Source organism: Drosophila sulfurigaster, chromosome 2R (assembly GCF_023558435.1).
Source record: "Drosophila sulfurigaster albostrigata strain 15112-1811.04 chromosome 2R, ASM2355843v2, whole genome shotgun sequence".
NCBI classification, from domain to species: Eukaryota; Metazoa; Arthropoda; class Insecta; order Diptera; family Drosophilidae; genus Drosophila; species Drosophila sulfurigaster.
The window spans coordinates 28,913,378-28,938,890 of NC_084882.1; the positions used below are offsets into that span (position 1 = coordinate 28,913,378).

The 25,513-nt window shown below is 38.4% G+C and overlaps 3 protein-coding genes across 3 annotated transcripts; 1 reads left to right on the forward strand and 2 right to left on the reverse strand.

Moving 5' to 3' along the window:
- Positions 1 to 3,467: 3,467 nt before the first annotated feature.
- Positions 3,468 to 5,106, forward strand: LOC133837445 (histone-lysine N-methyltransferase 2D). The gene is made up of 2 exons (XM_062268212.1): positions 3,468 to 3,770; positions 3,842 to 5,106. Exons 1-2 carry the CDS (start codon positions 3,750 to 3,752, stop codon positions 4,931 to 4,933), a joined length of 1,113 nt encoding a protein of 370 aa, XP_062124196.1. The 5' UTR covers positions 3,468 to 3,749; the 3' UTR covers positions 4,934 to 5,106.
- Positions 5,107 to 6,299: 1,193 nt separating this feature from the next.
- Positions 6,300 to 7,162, reverse strand: LOC133837189 (uncharacterized). The gene is made up of 2 exons (XM_062267866.1): positions 6,999 to 7,162; positions 6,300 to 6,937 (listed from the first exon to the last, which is right to left on the reverse strand). Exons 1-2 carry the CDS (start codon positions 7,023 to 7,025, stop codon positions 6,407 to 6,409), a joined length of 558 nt encoding a protein of 185 aa, XP_062123850.1. The 5' UTR covers positions 7,026 to 7,162; the 3' UTR covers positions 6,300 to 6,406.
- Positions 7,163 to 14,374: 7,212 nt separating this feature from the next.
- On the reverse strand, positions 14,375 to 15,915 carry LOC133838240 (uncharacterized). The gene is made up of 3 exons (XM_062269279.1): positions 15,813 to 15,915; positions 15,154 to 15,720; positions 14,375 to 15,065 (listed from the first exon to the last, which is right to left on the reverse strand). Exons 1-3 carry the CDS (start codon positions 15,893 to 15,895, stop codon positions 14,903 to 14,905), a joined length of 813 nt encoding a protein of 270 aa, XP_062125263.1. The 5' UTR covers positions 15,896 to 15,915; the 3' UTR covers positions 14,375 to 14,902.
- Between the last annotated feature and the right edge of the window lie 9,598 nt (positions 15,916 to 25,513).

The following is a 25,513-nucleotide window of genomic DNA, read 5'->3' on the forward strand; positions in this document are numbered from 1 at the left end:
GCATACTCATATGTAGGCAGACAAAACGAAGACAGAATGGGAACACACACATAGAGAGCAATTGGGCTGCGTTGACAAAGCTGTTTGCGTGGCAATTGGAGCACAAGCAAATTATATAGTATATGTATGTGAGTGTGAGTGTGTGTGTGAGTGTATGCACATAGAGTATAAACGGTCTGTATGCAGGGCAGCAGCTTTTATCGGACTTGTTTTGATAGTTGACTCGATGCTAAGCCTATTAAGGCGCTTGAGTCGCTCAACAATTGAGCGGCTTAGCACTGAGCGGGTTTCCAAGTCCCCGTAAATGATAGGCCCCCAACACACACACACACACACACACAAAGTTAAGCTCTCTCCGGCTCCGGCTCCGGTTCCTGGTCCTGGTCCAACTCCAGCTCTGACTCCTACTCCAACTCCGGCTGACTCTAAGTTGGCTGCTGCTGTTAATAATTAAGCCAACGCGACGCGCTCGTTAGAAACATCCTTTTACCTCTTTTTCTATCCCTTTCATGCTCTGTCTCTTTCACTTGCAAACTGTCTCGTTATCTGTGTTTCTCTTTCCTTCTAGCCAACGCTTATCTGGCTCGTTCTCGCCCCCGTCGCGTCGGCAATTTTCTCAAGAAGGCGCACTTAAATGGCTTCCTGTGCGAGTGCAAACAAAAGCTGCCAGCCAGCCGGGCACACACATGTGTCTGCCTAAGTGTGTGTGTGCGAGTGTGTGTGTGTGTGGGTGTATTTGTCTCCGACAGCAACAAAAAAATATGGCAGCAGCAACAAAAATCTCTGGCTTTCGACTCCAAGTCGAGTGGCGTCGCCTGGTGGTTGAATTTTGTGCTTCTTCTACTGCAACATCTTCTCATTGCTGTTGTTGCTGCTGTTGTTGTTGTTTTTCTACTTCTGGCAAACGTGCTGCAAAAGTGTATAGAAAAAAAAAGAGTTGCAATTTACTGCTGTTTTTGTGTTATTTGCAGAGCGCAACACATGCGCCATTATGCAATTGATTTTCTTGCTTTTTTCTGCCATACTTCTCGCACACTTTTTTTTCCATCGTTTTTTGCATTGTTGAAGCTGAAGCTGGTTAAAGGCTTTACGTCTTCTTCTACCACTATTTCTATATATTCATTTTTGTTTTCTGTTTTTTTTTCGTTTTTGCTGGAGTTGTTGTTGGCGGGATTACGAGTTCAGCCAAAGGGGGCAAAAGGGTCATTCAACCTTTGCGGCTGACTAATTTAGCGTTGCAACCCGGTTGCAAGCTTGCCACGAAGCCTCGGCCAGTTAGACGAGGCAGGCAGGTGTGCCTAATTAGGCGCCGCACAGAAAAAACTAAAGGCGAAAGGCGCTGAAAAGCTGCGAATCGAGAACACTGAAAGGTGTCTAAATTGACGCTTCATGTGGAAAAAGGGCAAAAGCAAACTCTGTCGGCTGTCGGCTGTCTGCATGCAACTGCATTTCTATAGCGAGCGCATCACGTGCGCTATCTCATCGTAACGTTGCATACAACGTGGCGTGGCATGGCACAACGCGGCTTTTAACCCTGAATGCATTTGAATGAATGCAGCAGGCAGGCAGGCAGGCAGGCAGACAACGCATAGACACGCTCACACCAGTCTAAGGAGGAGGCTGTCAAGACAGTCAGATTGCGTATACGCAGCATTGGCCACTTGCATTATTAAGCGCTACTCGAGCGCTGTGATAAGCTGTGCCGCGAATGCGTCTGCACTGGTAATTGTCTGTGTAGATGCGTGTGTGCATGTGTGTGTGTGCCTTGCATATTCATTGTGAATGTCAAGTGTTGGCAGTTGCTTGCCAAGAAGACGCTTTGTTAGACGCCCCAAACACACGACAGCAACAACGACGTTGGCATTGCGTATGCACGTGCTTGGATACCGGATCCGTTAACATTGCCGTTTGCGTCTGTGTCAAGTGGCATTCAAGTGCATTTTACATGCACACACACATACGCAGTGATTGATGCCTTGCATATTGCGTAGCTCCAATCTAATGCCAGCCACTTTTCGAATTGTGTGTGAAAGAAAGAAAGAAAGTCTCAAATGAAAGCTCAACTCTAGCTCATTGTGATCTTCAAACAATCAGAGTTATGACTACAAGCAGTTAACACACAACAAAAAGTGCTTGTCATGCAAAAGTACATAGCTTTTGAAGAGTGTTAATTCAGTTTTAACTGCACGAGACCTCAAAAAGTAAACGACAAAATAATAAATGAATAATGTATATATCATGCGAAATTATTACAAAATTAGCTCTTTAGAATTACGACAAACCTCGCTTTCCATAATTAATCATAATAACATTATATATATTTATTTAATTGCCTTTTGGTAAGCCAATTAATCATTAACGTAAGAGCATTTAAAAATAAATACAAACATTTAGCTAATCATTTGTTATGTAATAAACCAGAAAACAGAGAACTAAATAATTATCGAAATGAGAATTTAGCTAAATTTATATAAATCATTTGGATGTCATTTATGGCTTTTATAGTTCACAAACCATTTATTTATGCAAAAGAAACGACCAGCAATCCATTATATCAATAAAAAACATGGCATTGGATTGATTAAAAAGCCATAGTTTATAAATTTTCGATGCTGATTTGTCGTTATTGTGCTTTTATTTTGGTTCCGCTATAAAACTGCACATAAAAGTGATTATCTATTACTAAATTGGCTGTATAATAACCACAAAGAAATGCAAAACCAACGCATGGCTTGATTTGGAAACCGAAAAATTCAAATGTAATATAATTATATGCATATCAATTTAATTGGGTTGCCATTTTTGAATGTGTATATCATTTGAACGAACATAGACATTAATCAAATGCGATGCCACACCTGCAGTTAAAACGCAGTTTGTTAACATATCTTACCAATTTACGAATTTACAATGCAAATCCACTTAGTAGACTTCAATCATTGCGTACGAAATTAAAAAATAAACACAACACGAAATCCCCTCATCGAAAAAGCTACAATTAATGCAAATTTATTTACACACATCCAACGGAATCGCACTTTTACTTTTTACGGACAAAAACACATAAGTCAATTCCGCAGAAATGTTGAACATCAAAATTGAAGTGGCCAAAAGCAGCAAAAGCAAGCGACAAGGTGAAGTCTGTGTAGCGAAAACGAGCAGAAAACATTTTCACGGCCCTCAAAATGATGATATGAAATTATATATGGAGAGAGAGAAAGATGCGTGTAAAGGCAAAAGGTAAAGGTAAAAAAGCAAATGAAGCAAAGCAAAGTTGCGACTCCTTAACTATGACAAAATGGTACGTGAGTGATAGCCAAATTATGCCACAAGCAAACGAACGTTCAAGTGGCAAGCGAACATATTATAAAAGTGAAAAAAAAACAAAAAAATCAAAAAAAAAATTATAAATATAAACAAAAAGAAATTATGAAATTTCACAGTGTTACAACAAATCAAGCCGAGCAGTCAGCCAGCAAACAACAAAAACAAAATAACAATAACAACGATTACAAGTCAACAGTTAAACGAGAAACAAGTTTCCGGCGATCAACTCCGTCGCAGCCGCCGCTGCTTCTGCTGCTCGTGTGACTCTTCTTTTTTTATGCTTTTGAAGAAGTCCAACCAAATGATCTCAACGGCCTCAGCCTCAATCATTTGCCAGCCAGCAAAGCGTGAACATCGCCATCGACTTTGCTCTCAATACTCTTTGTTAATTTATTAATTCGTTTTTTTAATCGCTGACCAACATGTTGCTTCTGGTCTGCACGGTAAGTTTCTTTTGTGTGTGTTGAGCCCCATTTCGTTAATTTGTCTTATCATTTAACTACCACACAATTAGTTAACTCTGCTAAGCTGCGGGCTGGCCCAACACGAGTATCATTATCCGCGCCCGCAGATCCCATTCCACCTGACACCGCAGCGACCTGTGCGCGAGCAACCGCCGCCAACGCGTTTTGTTGTGCAGACATTGGGGCCACATGGACGCACCTATGAGCTGCAGACGCACAAAGCGCCAGCGATTTATGTGGCACATCAAACGGTGCAAGTGCCACAGCAACAACAGCAGCAACTACAACAGCAGCAATATCATCATCCACAGCAACAACATCAACAGTATCAACAGCAGCTGCCACAGCAGCTTCATGTGCAGCAACCGCTGCAACAATTGCATACGTCAGCCTTTAAGAATCCGCTGCTGGTCAACACCAACTACCAACAGACGTCCGCTAGCATAACCGCAGCACTGCCACCGCCACCGCCTCCGCCCGCAGGTCCTGCGCCTTCCCTCGGCTACGCCTACAGCCAAAGTCAGGCACAGGGACAGGCTCAACAATCGGTCGGAGCTAACTACTATAATGCGCCGCAGGCTTTGACAGTTGCCACCGCAACTCAGGCACAGCCCGTGGCCCAGTATGGTCAGCCACCTCAGGTGCAGTTGCAACAGGAACAGCAACCACATTACAACAGCAATCCACAACCGTATGCCATTGTCACATTGCCAAACGGTCAACGGGTGCTGGATGCAGGTCACGGCTCTGGGCCGCCGCCAAGGGGCGACCATCACAGTGGCGGACAGCAGCCCCCACGCATTGGTGATTACAGCGCCCAATCGCAGAGTGCCACACTGGACACATACGACTACAAGCAATCGGTGGCAGGCGATGCACGCAGCTATCAACGCTTTGTGACCCAATGTCAGGCGAACGGACAGTGCCAGAAGTTGACTCTCAGTCCCGGTCAGATTGATGGCGGCCATCAGCAGCTGTTGCAGGCGGCCCGTTCGCAAACGTTGCCCGCAGCAACTGGTTGCAAGAAGAGCCACTATGTGCCACCAGGTGCCGAGCACAATGCTCAGGGACAGCTGCGACCACGTGGCAGACGCACCTACACTCATGTGCAAGAGCAGCTGGTCAAATATCCCTACAATTAACGCAATAGTTCAAGCCACTATATATAGTTCACTCATTTCGAATTTATTAGTACCTGTTTTTTATATATAGTTCCCTCCCCGATATAGTATGAAATACATTTGTAAGATTTCCCCCGCTTGTTTGGGCAGCAACGCAATAACCTGATTTGAAATTCTCTTGGGCTCGAATGCCTTTCGGGTTGATTTATGTTTGTAATTTGTCATTTCACCATTTGATGAATAAATCATTTAATGTTACGCAAGTTGTTCAAGACTATCAGATGCCCTTTGAATAGTTATCAAACGGTTCACTTGATTTACACCCACTTCAAGACTGGTTTATTTTTTGCATGCCCAAAAGTATGCAATACTTGGTCGCAACATTTGCTAGCAACATTGTTGCCAAGCTCTTTAAACACTTTTTTGATGGGGCAGCATAAATTAACATATTGCTCAACTTGTTAGAGCTCAAGTGTCGACAGCTACGAGCAATAAAACAACGCATATTTCTGTGGGAGTTGATTAGCCAGCGTTTGAAGAAGACTTAAGAAACGCTAAAACCAGCTTGTTGTTGTTCAGTGCGTCGCGGGTATTCTAACACGTTTGATTATACTTTCTATTCGCATAACAAAATTCCCCACTTAATTGGGAAATACTTCAAAAATCAGTTCACAACAAAACCAGCTTGCCATCTTTTTGGCTTAGTCACTTTTGTTTAGAATCCAAGTGTCAAGTGATGCCGCGAAATAGCTTCATACTATTATTTTTGTTACCAAACTGCAAAGAAACACGTTCTAAGCCATGACGTCAAATGTGTAAAATGCCAAGACAACAGCTGTTGTTGCTGTTGTTTTGAGTCTGATAACTCAGGTTGTTCAGGGCCAAAACTCACGCTGCAAAGATGTCAATGTACAAGGGGCATGATTATGATGCAGCTTCCGTTGCTGTTGCACTGGACAGGTGGCTGGCTTCCTCTCTTCGAGTTTGCGGAAGTGTCAAGTGAGCAGCAACAGCAGCCAAACAACTTATCGAACTCATCGACAAACAGTGTAAGGAATTTTTCGCCGTAATGATCCATCAGACAGGTTAGCAGACATCTCTCACCCCGACTAAGAAATTCCAATCTCTAATTTTGTTTTGTTGCTTTTGTTTGTTGGCTGCTCGGATAGAATCTTGTTGTTAATTAAATTCTGTGACCGGCTCACTAAATGCGCAATTAAACAAATTAGCTAACTAATACAAGCAGCGCACAAAAAAAAACTCGATCCAGACAGATGCGAAGAGAGATGGAGAAAAGTCGCAATGGGAGTCGCAAAAAGCTTTCAGCTTAATTTGTCAAATTGCCATTTAGGCAAAAACCCAAAAAAAGTAATGAAACGAGAATGCATTTTACAATAAATAAATAATTTATTTCATTACTTAACACAACAAATAATAAACACAGACGAGTAAAGTCAACAACAATAATTCCCAGCTCATAGTTGCTATCAATTATCAGTTTTTGTTCAGAAATCGTGATTGTACTTTTTTGCTGTCGCCGGGATTCACACCATAGAGATCATAATCAAACTGATCCCATTCCGGATACTCGGCACCTCGCGGCTTTGTGCTGCCCTTTTTCAAATTCTTTAGCGCTCTTTTCTCCACAGCAACATCGATGGTGGGCAAATGTTGTCTCACTCGCTGCTCCTCGGCATTGATGGGTTGAGGATTACGAACTGGAGTGCTGGAGAGGAATTGCGATTCATCCATGCCCAGATCATTGTTGCCCGTCTCCGCATCATAGAAGTTGGCAAAGTTCTGCAGCTGCATCGATTCAGCTGGATGATTGTCATAGTAATCGGGCAAAATCATATTGTAGTTGCCTGTCAGTTGCATTGGCAGCTGTGGACTGCCCGTGTAGGCCAAATATGTTTCACTACCTGAAGCCTTAAGGTCGAATGGCCGCTTTAGCGAGTTTGAACTGTAACGCGGTGCAGCTTCACTGTGACTCAGCAATAAACCAAAGCAGCAGCTCAACAGCAACTATGGAAGAAAGTTGAGTTTTAGTAAAAGAAAGAAACTTTTTACAAACTGAATTTCTTACCATTTGTGTAAAATTCTTAGCAGCCATTTTTATATTTCACTTGAGTTAATACTGTGTGCGTGTGTTTGTGTATGTGTGTGTGTGTGTGTGGAGGGAATATTCCTTGTTGGGGATGCTGCTCTGCAATACGTTTAATACGAGCTCTTAAACACTTCTAATGTTCTGAACGTTGTGTGTTCTTATATTTAAGGCGAGCATCGAGTCAAAATACAAATAAAAACAATAAAAGCGAAAGAAAGATAAAACGAAAAAAAATACGTTGCAAAATCCGGTTTCCAATCTCCAATTTCCAACTGTGCGTTGACGCTGCTGCTTCTCTGCTTGGCTCAGCTTGCTGCCTGCTGACTGCTGCCTGACTGCTGCCTGTGACTGACAAGCGGAGTGACTGACACACGCAGCAAACGTCAGTGCAGGTCAGTCAAAAGAAGAGGAATCCCTTGCAAGTCGCATGTCAAGTTCAATTGCGTTAAAGTTCAAAATCAAAATCAAAATAAGAAAAGAAATGCAAATGCAAATGACGAAATTTTGTTTAATTGCCGCTGTGGACTATGTGGCACACATTTTGTCTGAATGATTCATTTCAATTTTGAATGCATTTTGATTCGCTTTTGTTTTGTTTTTATCCCCGCCTGTCTACTGGCTCGTTTATTGCAATTACTTTAATCCCTGAATATATATTAAATATTAATTACACGCGCCTTGTACCACTGAACTTTTGCATCGATTTGAATGACCATATATAATATGGTACATACATACATGTATATTACACACTTATACACCACCCACAATACACACACACACACACACACACACATGCTCATTACAAATTTGTCACATCAATCAAAAGGTTTTATTACTTGACATTTTCATATTTGTCAGTTAATTGGGGATTTTTGCTGATTTCCCTGCTGGACACAAACACTGAAACATACACACACACACACATTTTGATCCGCAAGCAAAACGGCAATTAAAGGGTGTCATTAAGCCGCATTCGCATACGCTTTCAGCCTAGTTCTTAAATTGCCAGACAAAAGCCTATAAAATTCACTGCGATTTCAATTAATTAACCTATTGAAGTGGCCATGAAAGAGGAAACTGATTTACTCTTGAGTTTATTTTTAAACACACAAGAGAAAGGTTCTACGAGTAATGAATGATCGTTAATAAGATACTCTATATATAGTATATAGTATATATATTACCCCATATTATAGATGTAGTTAAATACTATCAAATAATCATAGTTATCGTAAGATGTGAATGAAAGTTTCTAATTGATATTAACATAAAGTTATGATACAAAGATTTTACTATTCCATATTTTTTTAAATAATAATTTTATATAAAATATGAATATGAATTCAATATGATTATTATAAACGTTATAAATAACAAATTAGAAAATATTGAAACCAAAGGTAAATATTATTTCCATTATCAGTAAATGAAAAGCAACTTTTAATTAGCATTGCTTAAATTCGATTTAAAGTGCTTTGTAAGTATTTTTTTTCATGACCAGTAGAAGAAAGGCTGAAATTCTATTCAATATTATGAAATTATAATGTTCTTTATAAATATTATTTTCATGAACAGTAGAAGAAAATATTAAATGCTGTTCCATATTATGAAAGTATAATGTTCTTCATAGTAGCTAGTGTATAAGAAACTGGGAAAGCAAGACTAATATAATCATTTATTTTTAGCCAAATAAAAGCCTAAATAAATACACTTCATTTAGCTCACTTTATAGCGAAAATAGTTATAAATAGTTCAATCCATTCAACCTCAACAGAACCTAAAAGAAAGCCCGCGAATTTCGAACGAAAACAAATGAACTCAATCGACAGTTAATAGATCAACTCGACTAGCAGTTACACTGCCGCAAACAAATCGATTATGCTTTTGGGATATACCCAATCGAGGTGGTTATAAATTTCAGCTCATTTGTATGGATAAGTGGCCAAAAATGCCCCCAAGTTGACTGTCAATCAAAACCGCTTTACACAAATTTATGTGAAAATAACAGAATGTGTTTTTTTTTGTTGTTGTTGTTGTCGTATTTGTTGTTTATACTGTCGCTGTAAGAACAGGCATCAATAAGTTTTATGTTTTGGAAAACCCATACAACAGTTGAGCCACCCCTTCGCCAGCCTCCTGCCCTCTGCCGCTTCCCCCTCCGCTGCTGCACAAACTTTTGCTCAGTGATAACTTTATTTACATTGGCAGAAATAACGTAAATAAATATAATTCCAGCAGCAGCAAACTCTGAGGCTCATTTTGCATTGTTTTAAGCACTTACATTATTCGCGTATTTGTTGAATTTTATTTTCCGTTCCTTTTGTTTGGTTTATTATTTTGTTGTATTTTTGTAAATTATATTTTGCATGCGTGTATGTAAATTGGTTGGCCGCTTGTTTGTTGTTCTCGCTGGCAGCTCAGCTCAGCTCAACTCAGTTCTCCTCTGTGCCTGTGCCTGGCACATGTTTGAGATCAAAGACATGTTTTTGGAAGCGAACAAAAAAATATTCACAAATATTTGAGAATTGTTGGGAATTTGAGTCTGAACAAAATACGCCGGACAACCAAAAACGAAAAACGGAAAACGGAAAAAACAGCAAAAACCAAGACAAACAACAAGAATTTCACAATTGTTTTTCCAATGCCAGTTTTTTGATATCTCTCTCTCTCTCGTATATGTAGAGTCCACTGTAGTAGAAGTTTTAAAGCGCCCCTATAACTGGCAGTTGTCTGATATATATGGCTAGGTATTTGCTCAGCTTCAGCAAGCGAAAAGCCTCAAAGCAACGTGCCTCAAAACTTAACCACAAAATTACATCAACTTGCCAGACGCATCAACGCCCAGCTGCAAGGCGTTCTGCGGTTCTCCCAGCCCCCATCTCCCAACTCCCGGCTCCCAACTTCGATTCCCCAATTGCAACCCTCAATATTCAACTCTTAACTGCAACCTCAATCCAAAGAGAGAACACTGCTCCCCATCGCCATCATCGTCGTTATCCATTGTCGGCAAATGCAAATCGAATTAGATTTAATATGCATTGCAACCACAACAAACTGCTCAAATCCTTCTCTTCCCTTGAGTCTCGGTTTAATCACAGACTTTGACCAGAAAGCCTCATCATTTGCACTAAATCGAATTCGCCAATCGTCGGATGCTGCAATCAATGCTGTCTCTTTAATAAATTTGTATGCTACATTTAATGCACAAACCGCTTAAATAATAAACACAATTTTAATATTAATTCAAATGTGTATTTATCAGTATTGTGGCTGAGGTTTTCACAGATTACACAGCGCACAGAATTGTGAATTGAATTTGACCTTGGTTAAGTGTGAATGTAAAGATTTAATCACAGAGATACTATTTGGCATCACTCAAACTAATCATTTTTGATTTAATGTTAATTAAAAATAAAGTGAATTATAGAAAAACTTTACCTCGCAGTTAACTTTCTGTTTGCATCAACTTCAAGTTGCAATATTATGTTTACATTTTTAAATAATCAAAATTTAAGGATATGTTTCTTTAAAATCATTCATAAAATTTAGAAAACAACTAGTAGAAATCAAGTTATTTTGTAAATAATTTTTATTTTGAATAATAAATAATTTGGTCTCTCCCAAACCTTGAATAACATTTTTTATTTAATATTCACATTTTATGTTTAATATAAATTAAACTGAAAAAAATGATTTCATTTAAATATACCTTCAATAATCCAATTTTTCTCTTAATACTTTTATTCTCTTTGTCTCATTTAAACATTTCCATCTCTCAGTATTCGTACCTTTAATAGCGAAGCAGAAGGCTTTCAGTGCTTCACACAACTATTGTTGGCTACTTGAGCTCATTGACATAATTAATGATTGAGTCATGAGAAGAAGACGATGGCAAGAAAAGCGTTCAACCAATCAAAAGATTTATGAGGTGTTGTTGCTGCTGTGTGTTGCTGCTGTGTGTTGCTGCAACAGCTCAGCAATTGAACGGCAGCTTCCATTGACAACTTAAAGCTTTCGCAATAACTTAACAATACAAGAAAAAAGTGCACACACACACACTCTCACAGATACACACATGGATGGAGCCATAAAATGGGTCATTAGCGCTGAGTGGGCTACTTGAAGCAGCTGTTGCAGCCACGCCCACTTAATTGTCATTAATTACGTATATTTTATCGATGCCTCTTACTTAATCTCAGCATGGCTGCAACGTGCACTGCAACGTGCAACGTGACATACAAAAAGGTGCAGCAGCTAAAGAAGAAGAAGAAGAAGCAACAATTTAAGGCATAATTAACTGCAAATTTTCACAACGACTTGCAACATTTGGCAGCATGCAACAGCGAGCGAGATATTAGTTGCTGCTGTTGACAGCTGCTGTTCACACAAATGACCAAACTGAATAAATCATAATCAAAATCAATGGGCTAATGTTATACGCTGGGTCAGTGCAACAACTAATTGTCAAATGATTAAGCGAAAGTTTGTAGTTGTATAGGTGTGTATAGGTGTGTGTGGGGGTGTACAAACGTGTGTGTGTGTAGCCATTGACAGCGATAAATCAGCACGTGTGATGAGTCAAAGCAAACGCGAACATGGCTCATTAATCACATATCCAATTACAAGTACATTATTCGAATTTCATTTAGAGCAAGTAAGCTTCAGAGTGTGTATTGGAAGGGAGATTCGAAAGGAGGCTGGGAAGATGGGCGTGGCAGGACAAGGGAAGACAAGGCAAGGCAAGGCAAAGGCGTTCATTAGGTCGCTGCTAAGGCCATGCGATTTCTCTGTTTACCCGCGCGCTAATTGTAAATGCCAATCAGGGCGTTCAGATCTCCTCCTCCTCCCCCCTATATCCAAACCGAAAAGCGAAACTTGCATAGACAAAGCCAACTGTCGACTCGCAATGTAGAGTCAGAGTCAGAGTCGTAGTCAGAGTCGGAGTCGGAGTTAGAGTCGCTGTCGAGAGTTGAGTGTGCGGCGTCGTTGTCTAAAGTCGACTGGCAGCCTGGAAGCCTGATTGCCACCAATTGCCAGAGAGAGAGCCGTGGCACGCACGACTGCCTCATACAAACTTGAAACTAAACAAGAGCTTGTCGTTGACATGGCCGCAGCTCCGCAACAGCAGCATCTCCGGGCAGCAACTGGCAACGCACAAAGACTGCCAAAGGAGTGCGCTGCTCTGCTCTGCGCTGATGTAACGAAACGGTTAATTTAGACGGCAATGACAACGACGACAACGACAACAGCAAACAGCAACAACAACAACAGCAACAGCAACAATACAGTGGAAGACAGTTCAAAAGCTGTCATCACAAAGCTCGGGCTAAAACTGAGAATGAGCCCAGGCATTTGCATAGGGGCGTGTGTGGGTCTCTCTCTCTCCCTCTCTCTTGCCATCTCTCCTCCTCCTTCTCCTTCTCTGCAATTGAAATTGCTGTCGAGGATTTCCATGAAGTCTATACTCTATTCTAACTCTCTAGCTTGGCATCTACTTTGTTTGCCGTATAAAACATTTTTTAGTGTTTCGTTTCGTTTCGTTGTCGTTTTGTTTTCTACTTTTTAAGCTGCTGCTTGTCGTTGCTACTGTCGCTACTGCTTAGAATTTAATTAGCAAACGCTGTCGGATTATGGACCATTTCAAGCAGCGAGCATGAAATTACTGTTTCAGCGGAAAAACACAGTTTAAACAGTAATGACAAGAAGCAGTTCTTACGCTTACCTCTTCCTTCCACTCTTTCTCGCATCGCATCGATACTTCGGTTGTGTAAGTGGAACTGTAAAGTTCAAGTTTGATTTTTATTAGTTTACATAATTTGTATTTCATTTTATACAACACTTTCCCTTAGTTGCAATTAAATTAATGACCGAGATGAAACCTAGAGCTTACTGCTTTTATTTGTTTGGCCAGTCACTGTAAATAAAAAAGTTTGTTTACTTTGTTGATATACAATCAGTATTTCTAGTAAAAACAAGTAAGAAAGCTACAGTTGAGTATGTTCGACTGTGAGATACCCACTACACTTTTTGAATAATATCAAAATAGTGTGGTATTGTTCTTGAAATATACCGAATATATAAACCGCATTCGAGTCGAAGGCCCCACCAGCCATACTCTCTTCTCTATTAAATGTAGTATTGAATACTAGATATAATATAATAAATAAAAATAAAAATACTCAATGGTTATACTTGCTATAATGATATAATTCAACATTTAAAATATACAGTTTAGTGCAAAAAATATATCGGACCAATAATATACTGAAGAAAGTAGTCGTTTTTTTTCCATACAAAACTATTTCCAATAATCTCTATATTCTTCAGTAGTAGCTAATTAGTAGAAACTATTTCAAAATTTTAATTTGAATTAGTAGAGAAAGAATATGATTATATATATAAGAACAAACGTCTTCTTTTTTCACTGTTTCTTATAGAAATGTTTAATAAAATTTAGAAAGTAGGTGTTCTCCTAGAATCAACAGCAAATTTGTTTTAAAAATATTATCAGTTTAAAATAATATTGCTTTTAACATTTAGTAACCAACCTCTTATTTCAAGTCAACTCAAGTAAAGCACTTGGTTTGTGTATTTTATAAACCCAAAATTTAAATAAAGAAATCCTATTAAATAATTTAACAAGATTAAGAAAAATGCTGCTGCATTTATTAATAACAGAGTATTGAAAATGGCACATGAAATAATAAATTAAATTTCTAATGTGAAACACAGATTAATGATTATTATAAACCAATATTAAAAATAGCTGAAGAAATGTGTGTGAAGAGCGAATAAGTGCTAATGATATAAGTTCAGTTATATACTAGAATCTGCGCTAAACAGCTTTAATTATTGACAGCGTAAACAAAAACAAATGCAGCAGACAAGTTAATAAGACTAATAAATAAAATCCAAAATAGCAAATACGTAATTTTTAAATTCTAACCGAATTAACATTCAGTGAAATATTTCTCTGAGAGTGAAACTGTTTAAAAAGACAAACCCCAAAAGCAGCCAAAGCTATTTTGCAGCATTTGCTTGATAAATCAGTTGAAGACCAAAATCGTTTCATCGCCAAATACAAGAATGTTGCACACGGACAGATGTTGCCACCTTTCTGATGTCATCATCATGGTCGTGTCGCTATCGTTATCCCTGCCCGATTCTGATGCTCAGAAACTCATTCGCTTCTCATTCTCAGTTTTGGTTGTTGTCGTCGCTGCTGCTGTTGTTGTTGCTGGTGTTGTTGCTGTTGTCGTCTGGCAATTGCGCTTAGCGTTGACGCAAAACAATAGAAACACTTCAGCACTTTCATTTTTCAAAACAGAAAGAGACATTGCAATATAGTTTTTACAGATTTTTTATTTATTATTTTCGCAAGCAACAGACAGATAAAAAGAGAAGCAGAGAGAGAGAGAGAGAGGAAAGCAGACACAATTTGCAGCGTGGCACTCAACATGAAGTGCTGCGGTTTTTGTGGCATGTTTTATATTTTTAGAGATTGTTTTTAGTTGCAACACATTGTCGCCTTTTGTGTGCAAGTGCATATGTGTCTCTGTGTGTGAGTGTGTGTGTGTTTGTGTGTATATTCATCGTGTATTGCTTCGTGTTCAAGTTGGACAACAGAGGCGTCTGCAGTCGAAGGCGTGGCCGAGTGCAACAGCAAGTTGATGACAGATAACGTACTCACAGCACACACACACTCACTTATTGCAAACAGCTTTCACACACACACACACACTCTGCTTCTTTCTCATTCTTTCCTTTACCACTTGCGCCCCAAAATATGCAACACTTTTTTCGCCAGCCAACTTCCGCTTGCGTTGTTTATTAATAAGCTCAAGACTCTCTCCAGCTATTGTTTATTTAATTAAATGCTGTTAACCAACTGTCGCCTTGAGCGCAGCTGCACTCAGCAAGGGAATGCTTACTTGGCAGCAGGGACAGGGCGTGGCAGCCGCCTCCATCTTCGACTCCTCCACATCCTCCGGACAGCAGCGTTCGCATGAGGTTGCTTCCGGCGCATTTTGCGCTTGGCTTGAGCTAATTAAAATGCATTGTTCAATCAACAAAAATGCAGATTATTATAAGTAAAGTTAGTTGTTGTGTTTGTTGGTGCTGTTGCACTTACATCGTAGGTTGAATGCCGTGAGCCAAAGTTGCCGTTGGCGCCACAAAAGCGCCTCCTGCAATCGGCCGAATTTTTGGCGCTGTTTCTATATATTGCTGTTGCTGTGGTTGTTGTTGTTGCAGCTGAATTGGCATCGATGTCGATTGTGGCTGCTGTTGTTGTTGCTGTGGCTGCTGCTGCACGTTGACGCCATTGAACCCTGGCAATATTTGAGGTTGTTGACTTGTCAGCCGCACAGGCTGCGAGTTTTCATAAACAAAAAAGTGTAGCGGCTGCTGCTGCTGTGATTGTTGTTGTTGTTGCTGTTGCTGTTGTTGTTGTTGCTGCTGTTGTTGCTGTAACTCCTGCTGCTGAGATTGCTGCCAATTTGGCACAGTTTGGCTTAACAATTGCTGCAACAATGGCGCCAGCTCCAGCGCCTCGCCATCCATGATTTCATGTAACTGAGCCGGCTTAATAATTTGTGTTTGGCCACGTTGAACGGTCACATGATTTGGCAGCTGAGTGGCGCCACTTCCACTTCCACTTCCGCCTCCCACTCCTTGTAAATAGGTTGTGTAAACCACGCTAAAAACGTATACATAAGCAAATTGCAGCTCAATAGTTTGGCCTGCTTTTCTTTTTCTTTTTTTTTGGGTCTAAACCTATCGACGACCTACTTTGACGGCTGTGCAAACAGCTGCGCCTCGCAGCCACTTACGAAGAGCAGAGTCAGCACAAATGTTGGCCAATTGATAGACATTCGGGTTGGATAGAACCTTCTGCTTGCTAACTAAAATATCAACTAAATTGTATTTATTAAATTTGAAACCAGCTGCGGCCCTCACAACAAATCGTTCTCTCTCTCCCATTTCGGCTAGGCACAAAACAAAAAAAAACAGGCAAACTTGTTGATGTCGATGAATTAATTGGGTATTCTGTCTTTTTTTTTTGTTTATCTTTCAGCATTAATTTGTATAAATAAATAGCTTATAGAGTCATTGTAGTTAATTTGATATAGTATGTATTTTTTTGTTTTTGCTCATAAATATGCAAATAATAATTATTAAGTGCGAACAAACTTATTTGCATATTTTTTGTGCCGCAAGAAACCTGATTAAAGTTACGTAGCTCAAATTGCTTAATAATCTTTAATATAATTAAACAAAAAATGTTTGTAAATATTTAGCCTAGGTTAATGACAATTTGACACGGCATTTTCTGTAGTTTGCGGATGTTAGAAGAATTTTTAGAGCATTTTTATGAATAGAAATAACAGCACAGCATGCATTTGTGATGTTTTACTAGATATCCTATATTTTTTATATATATATTGTTTGCTAAATATTTAATGGAAATACTTTGTCTTTCTAGTTGTAAATAATTAATGACTACCTCCGAATATTTATCCTCTACTTAACTATAAAGTTTCCTCGATATCCTAGGTTTTTTTTATATATGTTATTTGGTAAATATTTAATAGCAAAACTTTGTTTTTCGATTAAGTTGTATTGTATCTATCATACACATTTTATTCTAGTTGTAAAAAAATCAAAGTTTTCCTATGAAATTCGTCGGTTATTCAAATAAAAGATTCCTTAATAATTCCTTCGATACATCTTATTAATTTGTCTTATTCGTCTGTTCATATTAATAATTAACCAATCGCTTAAACATAAAACGAGAATGTTTATTTTTAAATGAAATCGTGTAAATCGTTTAAATAAAAATCCGATAGGGTAAATTATTAATAACCCAACGACATTTTAATGAAATTATATCCTCTTACTAAAATTCTCAATCAGTATGAGGAAGTTTATTCCATTTACAAAGTATTCCCCACGCAAAACACAAAATGCTTCAATTCAATGGCTGTCAAGCTGTCAATTATACTACAGCGATAATAATTGTGCTTAAGCCAAAAGCTTAGTCATATCAGGAACTGGTCATCGGCCGTTTGCCTGTCAATCTGCCAAAGGGCAATCGCTGACGGACATCTTTCACACTTCCCACTCACACAGACACAGACAGAGTGTGTACTATATATGTGTATGTATGTGTGGCAAATGTTTTTCCCTTAGATTACATACGTCCAGCCAGCACTATGGGTAAAAACACTCAACCTCATCCATATGCCAGAGTCATGAAATTTAGTGTTGGCGGCATAATTAGACCATCAATTGCGGAAAACTCATGACAGTCATGAATGGGCGTGCTTGTGTCTGTGTGTGTGTGTCCGTGTCTCTCTCTCTCTCTATGTGTGTGTGTGAGGCGTAAAACCACAGAGTTGTAGTCAGCAACAACACGCATGCGAATAAAGTAATATGGCCCAAAAGCATAAACTCATCAGCGTCGGAAATGTTGACAACGAGCACAAGAACAAAGCTGGCCGACAAAACTAAAAGCCAAAGCCGACTGTTGCTTACAGCTATGGCGAGTCATAGCAACAACAACAACACCACCAACAACAACAACATCTAGAACAACAACTCGCCAAAATGCAAAGCACAAATGCTACTTTTGTCGCTCATAAATATTCACTTGAATATATTTTCGACCAAGTTGTTGTTGTTGTTGTTGGCTGGCTGGCTGCTTTCATTTCGCTTTCATTTTCAGTTTTTGCGTTCGAAAGGCGCAAAGTGTGAAAATGTCGAGCATTTTTATGACTATTTTTCGCATTTTCCGTCGAGTTCTTGTTGCTGTAGCTGTAGCTGTTGCTGCTGTCCAGCGGACTGTGAAAGTTAAGCACATAAATAACATGGTAAAAATTTCGTGCCCGTTTTTGGGTGGGAAATTAAAAGCACATTGCGACAAAAAAGCCGAAAAACCGAAAGCCAAACGCAAATACGTATACGAAACACTTGGAATATGGCAACCGCTGGCAACAGTCGTGCATATGTGAAGTGCTCTTTTTAGTTAAATTACACGGTCTAATCCACAACTTTTGCGAAATAAAAAAAAAACAAAATACCTTTCCCTCGTCCCCCTACGAAGCTGTAACCTGTAAGTAGAAAACATAAAAGGCGACATATCGCAAAGGCGCCAAGGGCCCCTCGCCATTAAACACACAACAAGCTCCCCAGACAGCGACCAAAGAGCTAAGCTCAGAAACACAACAACCACAAACGGAGACAGAGACAGAGAGTGAGTGAGGCAGCGACAGCCTAAAAGTATGCAAGGCATAATTCATGCTGATGGAATTGTATGCATATGGCATCAGGAGGATGAGGACGAGGATGAGGATGAGGCTGAGTGCGTCTCCTTTTCGTCTGCCCTCAACGGCTGAAAATCATATGCATCACGTGATTAAACGCGTCATGCATGAAAATGTAAAATATTTTTGCTTGAGAGTGAGAGCGAGTGACGACTGCAGCAGCACATGCATGGAGTCAACGACTGGCGAGAGAGTCGCAAAAGAAAACAACAAAACCCGTATATAAAAATAAAAAAAAATTAGACATCGCACGTCATGTTTACTTGACTTGACTAGCAAAGCTCGGGCCAACCTCGAAGCAATAACAACAACAAACGCAGAAGAGCAACCAAAATGGGAAAAATAAAAAAGAAAAAAAAAAGAAAACAACAACTCGTGACCGGCAAAAGCGGGGGGAGAGAGAGAGAGAGAGAGAGAGAGCTAACAAAACGCCTCGGTTACAAATTTTCCACAATTTTTTCTCATTTAAATGGAGAAATTGTGCTGCTGCTGCCGCTGACTGAGATGAATCTGGGCAGCACGTGCTCTGCTCTGAGCCAGTCAGCCAGCCATGGTTTGAACTTGGCCAACTAGGGGTACGACATGACGACGTCTGACTGACTGACTAGCTGGCTGGCTGGCTGGCAAAGCACAAAAGTCCAAGTAGTGGCTGTAGGAAGGCATCAAACAATGCCAGTGCAATTTGTGGCTTAAATGCAAGTAAATATAAGCATGGAACTACGCATAAAATGGAAAAATATGTGTGTGTGTTTGAATGTGTGTGCACTTGCTTAATGTGCTGCGTTGAAGGTCAGCCAGGACGAATGCCAACATGCCCGAACAACAACAGCTGGCCAAATGGCTATTGAAGTTTTGCGAGTAAGCTCGGTAATCATACAATTATTTTTTATTATTTCATTTCCGTTTAAATTATGAAAGTTTATGCCCCAAATTTAATATTTTTAAATATTTATTTATGATTAAAAGTTAGTTGCAGTCTAAGCAATTAGAATTTAAAGTTGAAAATAAAGGGTAATAGAGGTAAAAATTATGTAGCATGCTTTTTAGCGCAATACAAAATAATATTTTAATGTTACACCTTGGCAAGCATACAACTTAATTATTCTTTAGTTAAATTTAAATTATGTTAGTGCGAATCTAAATTGAAAAAATATTTATCTAGTAGATAATATCTACATTTAACAATTAGCTACAGTTTAGGCATTAAAAAGTACAAAATGTTTAAGCAAAGCTTAAGGAGTAATAAGTGTAAAATTATGTTGCATACTTTTAAGCGCAATACAATAATTTATTGTTATAGCTAAGTAATAATACAATAGCTTTTTATTATTTCATCGTTTTCTCAAATTTAATTTTTGAAAATTATATTCTATACTTAACAATTAGTTATAGTTGTGGCATTTCAATTTAAAAAGCAAGGGCTAAAGGATAAGTAGTAAAATTCTATAGCATGCTTTTTAGCTCAGGCAAAAATATTACTTTAATGCTACAACCACTTTAGTTGCAGTTAGTCAAGTCTCTTCTAAGTGGACAATTAAATATTCAGCTCAACTGGCATTAGCTTTATTTTCGAATTTACTTTTATCTCGCTTTCAATTAATTTCAAATGAGCCTGAAAGCACTACATGCTCTACAAATGTGCAAATGTAAGAACATTTTCTTTTGATTATTATTATTATTATTATTATGCAGTCTGGTGTGTGCTGTCTGTCTCTGTGGCTTTTCAATTTCAACTGTCTTCAGGGATTACACATTAAGCTTTTGCCATTTTGCAAGACAAGTTAACGGCAATCGCAATCTCAGTTGAATATGATTGCAACTTTAATACGTATACGCCACATTAGCCAACAGAAAACTCATTTTGTCGCAGCGTTTCCTGCACATGTATTCGAGGTATGAGAAATGTAAAATGGCAAAAAAAAATAGTGAACTTTTCGCACACTTTTGGTAGCCTGCAGTGCAAATTTATTAGTGCAACTTGTATATATCATTCAACGGGGCGCACACTGAAATTATGTCAGGCAAAGAAGCTAAAAGTTTAAGTTTAACTACTTTTCTACGAGTTTTTCGTAATGCGGCAGAGCATAAGTAAAAAAACACATGAGCGACAGAGAGGGAGACAGAGGGCGAACTTTCTTCATTTGGTGTGCAGACTTTGTCGCAGTTGTCGCTGCACTTAGTTTAGTTGATTATTTTCTACTCTATTTTCTCTCTCTGTGTGTGTTTCATTTTCGCCATTTCTTTTTTTTTTTTTGTGTGTGCCTACGAAATGTGACAAATTTTTAGTTGTGCTGGCTTCTCTCTTACTGGCTTTGTGTATGCTAAATGCTGTTGGCCACGCTCTGGCGACTGACACACTTTCCATCTGGTTGTTTTTCTCTACTTTTTACCATACTCTTTTGGGGCACAACGCAGTGCAGCTAAAGCCAAATAATTGTGGACACGTGCGAGTGCTGTGAGTGACAGAGAAAAAAGCGAGACAGAATAAATGTTGCTGCTTAGCATAAGTTAAATGTGACTAGCTTAATGTTGTCCACTTGAAGTCGCTTCATTAGCGAACGCCATAGAAATTTAGCATTGCATACTTTTTGGCTGCCAGAGCTCTTGCTTAAAGTCAGCTGCTGCCTGAGCTAACGAAACTGGCGAAAACTAGCAAATAAATAACAAAGGCAAGTAAGAAGGAAGAACGTGAAAATAACACACTATGGAAATACCCTGTAATGTTTAAGAATAAAGAAAAAACCATTGAAGAAAACTAATCTGTAAATTAAATATGAATAAAGCTAAGCAGCAATTGAATTTGGATTTATTATAATTATATTGATATTAATCTCTGCTGTATTCTGAATTCTTCATTTCGTACATCCTCTCTCACCACTTTCATTGTTATAGGGCATCCACAACAAAGAGTCAAACTTTGCTACTGCAAATCAGCGAAAGCGCCAACAAACTATTAAAAACTTTACAACAAGAGAAAAACTTTGCCAAACAGACTAACATTTGGACATGGACTTGGACTCAGATTTGGACTCGGATTTGGATTTGGCTGATGTTGCTTCCACTGCTTGAGCATCCATATCTGACGAATGCCAAAAAAGCAAAAGTTTTTCCTTGGGCTTCTGCTGCTGCTGCTACTGATGCTGATGTTGCAACTGGACGCAGCAGCATATACTTGCATATACATATAGTATACAATGTTTGTGCTGATTGCACAGTGCAGCAAATAGCTTTTGATTTCACAAATCAAAAGTTTCTTGTGAGCGCGCTGCGCACGTGATTTATGCCTGCAGACTTCAAGCAGTCGCAAGACGCCGCCAAGCAACGACGACATGCACGAGTGCTGCCAGCAATAAAAGAAAACAAGTAAAAAAGCTACAATCGAGTGTGCTCGACTATGAGATACCAGCAACCCATTGTGAATAAAAGCAAAACAGTGAGGTATTATTCTAAAAAAAAATATACTAAATAATATACCGCAAATATACAAAAATATACCGAAGGTCATACTTGGTATATCGAAAAAGTATACTGCATTCGAAATATACCGAATACAACACGTAATTTTAAAATATACCAATTTAATGTACTGAAAAAATACTGAATATATGTCGAAGTATGCCACATTAGAAATATACCGAATACAAAACGTAATTTTAAAATATACCAAATCAATGTACTGAAAAATACTAAATATATACCGAAGGTTATCTTTGGTATATTGATATTACTACATTCAAAATAAACAATAGAGTGCAAAATAGAATTTTAAAATACAGCAAATCAATGTACCATAAAAATACTAAATATATACCAAAGCCTGAATTTGGTATATTCATATAGTACAACATTCAAAATATACCAGAGAGTCCAAATTATACCAGTTTGTTGGTCAAAGCAAGTAGACCCTTAGTAAGTAATCGTTTTTTCCGTATAAAAGTATTTCTTAAACAACTTCTACAATTTTTATCTGATCACAACCAAATTTTCAAGAATCATAAAGACTATACGTTTTATATTATAATTTTTCAACAATCGTAAGTCTAGCTTCCAAATTACGCTTGTTATTCGATTAGTATCGATTTTAGGAGGCGGAAGTAGTCGTGGCAAAAATTAAAAACAAACTTAATTTGAGTGCAGACATAACAAAAGGTGTCAACAAAAAATTGCAGCTCTATTTCTTATGGTTTCTAATATTTAGTGTCTTACACGGAAAGACAGACAGACGGACGGACGGACTGGCAGACAGACAGACGGACATGGCTATATCAGCTTGCTGTTGACACTGATCAAGAATTTATATACTTAATAGGCTCGAAGATGCCTCCTTCTGCATATTACATACATTTCCTAAAGACACATAATTATAACACCCGTCTACTCTATGGGCACCGGGTATAAAAATAAGTTGCCAAGTCCAGAAAACAGTACAACAGTAACACCCCAAAAATAAACAATGTTGGCTAGCAGACACACACACACATACACACACACATACACACACTCGCAGAGTTTCTTCGCCCAAGCTTCTAATTGCCAAATGCAACTCGAAAGTTTTGCGTGCATTTTCTCTAATGAAAATAATATGGCAGACACTTTATGAGGACGAAGTGTGTGTGTGTGTAGGTGGCATAAACATTGTGAGTCGTCTGCTGGCCATAAATAACATCAAATAATAGCCAAGCCGCAGCAGCCGCGGCGGCTAATAAAGTGTTGCAACAGAAGAAGCTCACTCGCATTGTTATTGCAAGGATTTAGCAGGTGAATGTGAACATGGCCAAAAATCTAGGCTAATTAGTTGCACTTAAGCGCGGCTTATGCGCCACTTAATGGCGTGTTGTTATGTGTGTGTGGGTGTGTGGGGGTGTAATTCTCTTCTTTTGTTGCTGCCACAAATGGTTAGCATAGTTTTGGGGCATCTCTGCGTATGTAATTGTATTTGTTGCTACCATTATTGTTTGTGCTTCATGTTGCTGTGCCACACATTCCATATGGAAAGCAACAACAACAACAACAGCAACAACCAAAAAAATGCTCAACACATTTTTTCGGTCAGACAGTCGACGGGCGGCGTGGGCGTGGGCGTGGCACAAATTGTCAACAGACCGCAAAACATGCAAACAATAAAGTAACTTTGTTGCACACACACACACTCTCTCTCTCTCTCTCTCTCTTTCCCTCTCCGTTTGCTTGATGCGTCTCTGTCGTCTCGACTGTCACCTCATTGAAGCGTAAATGAGACATTTGCGACGCTTGTTTAATTAAAATAAATTTTAATTTAATCAAAAAGTTCTCTCTGCAAAAGCAGCAACAACAACAACAATAACCACTAACACCGGTTGGCATTTAACATTAAAATTGTTGGCATAGTTTTCGGTTTTGACTCCACTGTAAGGCCAAGCGAGCTGCACATTCCCATAGAACCTTTTCTATATTCTATATATAAGTATATATTCATATGTATGTATGTGTGTCTGTGTCTGTGTCTGTGTGTGTGGCATGCGTGCCTTGCCTTGCCTAATTGTTTAATAGCTGTTCTTTGTCTCACGCTTCGTTCGCACTGTTGTGTGGCATGCAGGTGTCAAAGTGGGCGTGGCACTCTATTAAACTTGTGTAGCGCACATTTGATTAATTGTTATTTCCAAGTACTTTTTGGAGAGCAAATGTATTCATTACATAATGAACGTCAACTTAATGCTATCATAGAATAAGCATTAATCATTAGATTAGACAAGAAATTTGTATTAACTTGAGATGTTGACTGAATGAAACTTTTCAAATAAAATAAAACTATAACAAATATCTAAACTCTTATCTTATCTATGTGATATAACTTTATGTTGTTTAAAATATTTAAAATAAAATTAAAACTAACTAAATACAAAAGTATTTCTTTAATAATACTCTTTTACTCTACTTACTCTTTCTTAAGTTATGAAATCAAAACAATTTAAACCTGTCCTTTTTTAACGATCAACAAATGGCATAACTTATATAAACATAATTTAATACTTTTAAATATATAATATATATATGTATTATTAGTCTTATACATTAATGTATAATTACATTTCAATGTTTTTGCTAAAATGCTATTCTAAGATGTGTAGTAAAGTTAATTTAGCCCAAATTTGTTTATTCAAAAAGGTTAGATATAATTAAAATAAATATTAACTTATTTCTAAGGCACTGACTACAAAGGACTTCGGCTTAAGCATAAATGACAAAGCCTAACTTTATTGCTATTTATTTAACCCAGTTTGCAGACTGTTAAAGAGCATATAAATATTTATAAATAAATTTATTAAATTGGAGCAACATTAAAAGTGTAATTTAGAGCCTTAAAATGTTCCACAGCACTTGTTATTATTTTTATCTGATCAATAAATAGAAACCTCTTAGGCAGCAGCTGTTTTAAAATAACAAATTGAAGCTAACATAGCTAGCTACATCTGCCATATCGTAAAGTATTTTTAGTAGTTGATATCCTTTATTTTGTCTACAGTTCAAATGCAATTAACACACAATGCTCGTATACATTTTTATGTGTATGTGTGTGTGTGTTGTGTGCAGTGTGAATGGAGCAATTCAATTAAATTGCTTGCTTAAAAGAAAAGTTTGTAATTTAATTTGGCCTCGTTTCGACACACGACGATGACGACGACGAGCAGTTAGTTTTGTATTTTGTTGTGTTGTGTTGTGTGTTTTTGTTGCTGCTACTTCCATTGTTTCAATTTATTTGCGACAGCACTGCGAACTGGCGCGCGTTTTTATTAGATTTCGAAAGCGAGAATCCCACTGAATAACGACAAACGGCAACGTGACGTATGAGTAATAAATACATTCCCGTATATAGTATTGTGCGCTGTCTCTTTATTGAGCGGCCAAGCAACAGGGCGCAACAGCAATTGGCAAACATAAATGCAATTTAAATCCTGTGCCCAACAAATGTTATTACAATTAAAAGAAGCAGAGCAACGGCAGCGCGACGTCGCGACGCTGAGCTGCAAATAACAAAAAAAACACCAAAAAAACTAAAAAATAAAAAAAACGGCACATCGAGCCCATGAAAAATACATATTTGAGTTTAACCGAAAAATAAACAAGGCCAACAACTTGCCCCGGCATGTGGCAACACAATTTCTCTTTTATATGTGTGTTTTTTTCGAT

What these genes read in the sequence shown, in the direction of transcription:
- LOC133837445 (XM_062268212.1), top strand. Translation starts at nt 3,750, where the DNA reads ATGTTGCTTCTGGTCTGCACG. An exon ending in TGTTGCTTCTGGTCTGCACG is followed by an intron (nt 3,771 to 3,841) that starts GTAAGTTTCTTT and finishes CCACACAATTAG; the next exon opens with TTAACTCTGCTAAGCTGCGG.
- LOC133837189 (XM_062267866.1), bottom strand. Translation starts at nt 7,025, where the DNA reads ATGGCTGCTAAGAATTTTACACAAATG. An exon ending in CTAAGAATTTTACACAAATG is followed by an intron (nt 6,938 to 6,998) that starts GTAAGAAATTCA and finishes TTTCTTCCATAG; the next exon opens with TTGCTGTTGAGCTGCTGCTT.
- LOC133838240 (XM_062269279.1), bottom strand. Translation starts at nt 15,895, where the DNA reads ATGTCTATCAATTGGCCAACATTTGTGCTGACTCTGCTCTTCGTAAGT. An exon ending in CTGTTTGCACAGCCGTCAAA is followed by an intron (nt 15,721 to 15,812) that starts GTAGGTCGTCGA and finishes ATACGTTTTTAG; the next exon opens with CGTGGTTTACACAACCTATT. An exon ending in CACGGCATTCAACCTACGAT is followed by an intron (nt 15,066 to 15,153) that starts GTAAGTGCAACA and finishes CATTTTAATTAG; the next exon opens with CTCAAGCCAAGCGCAAAATG.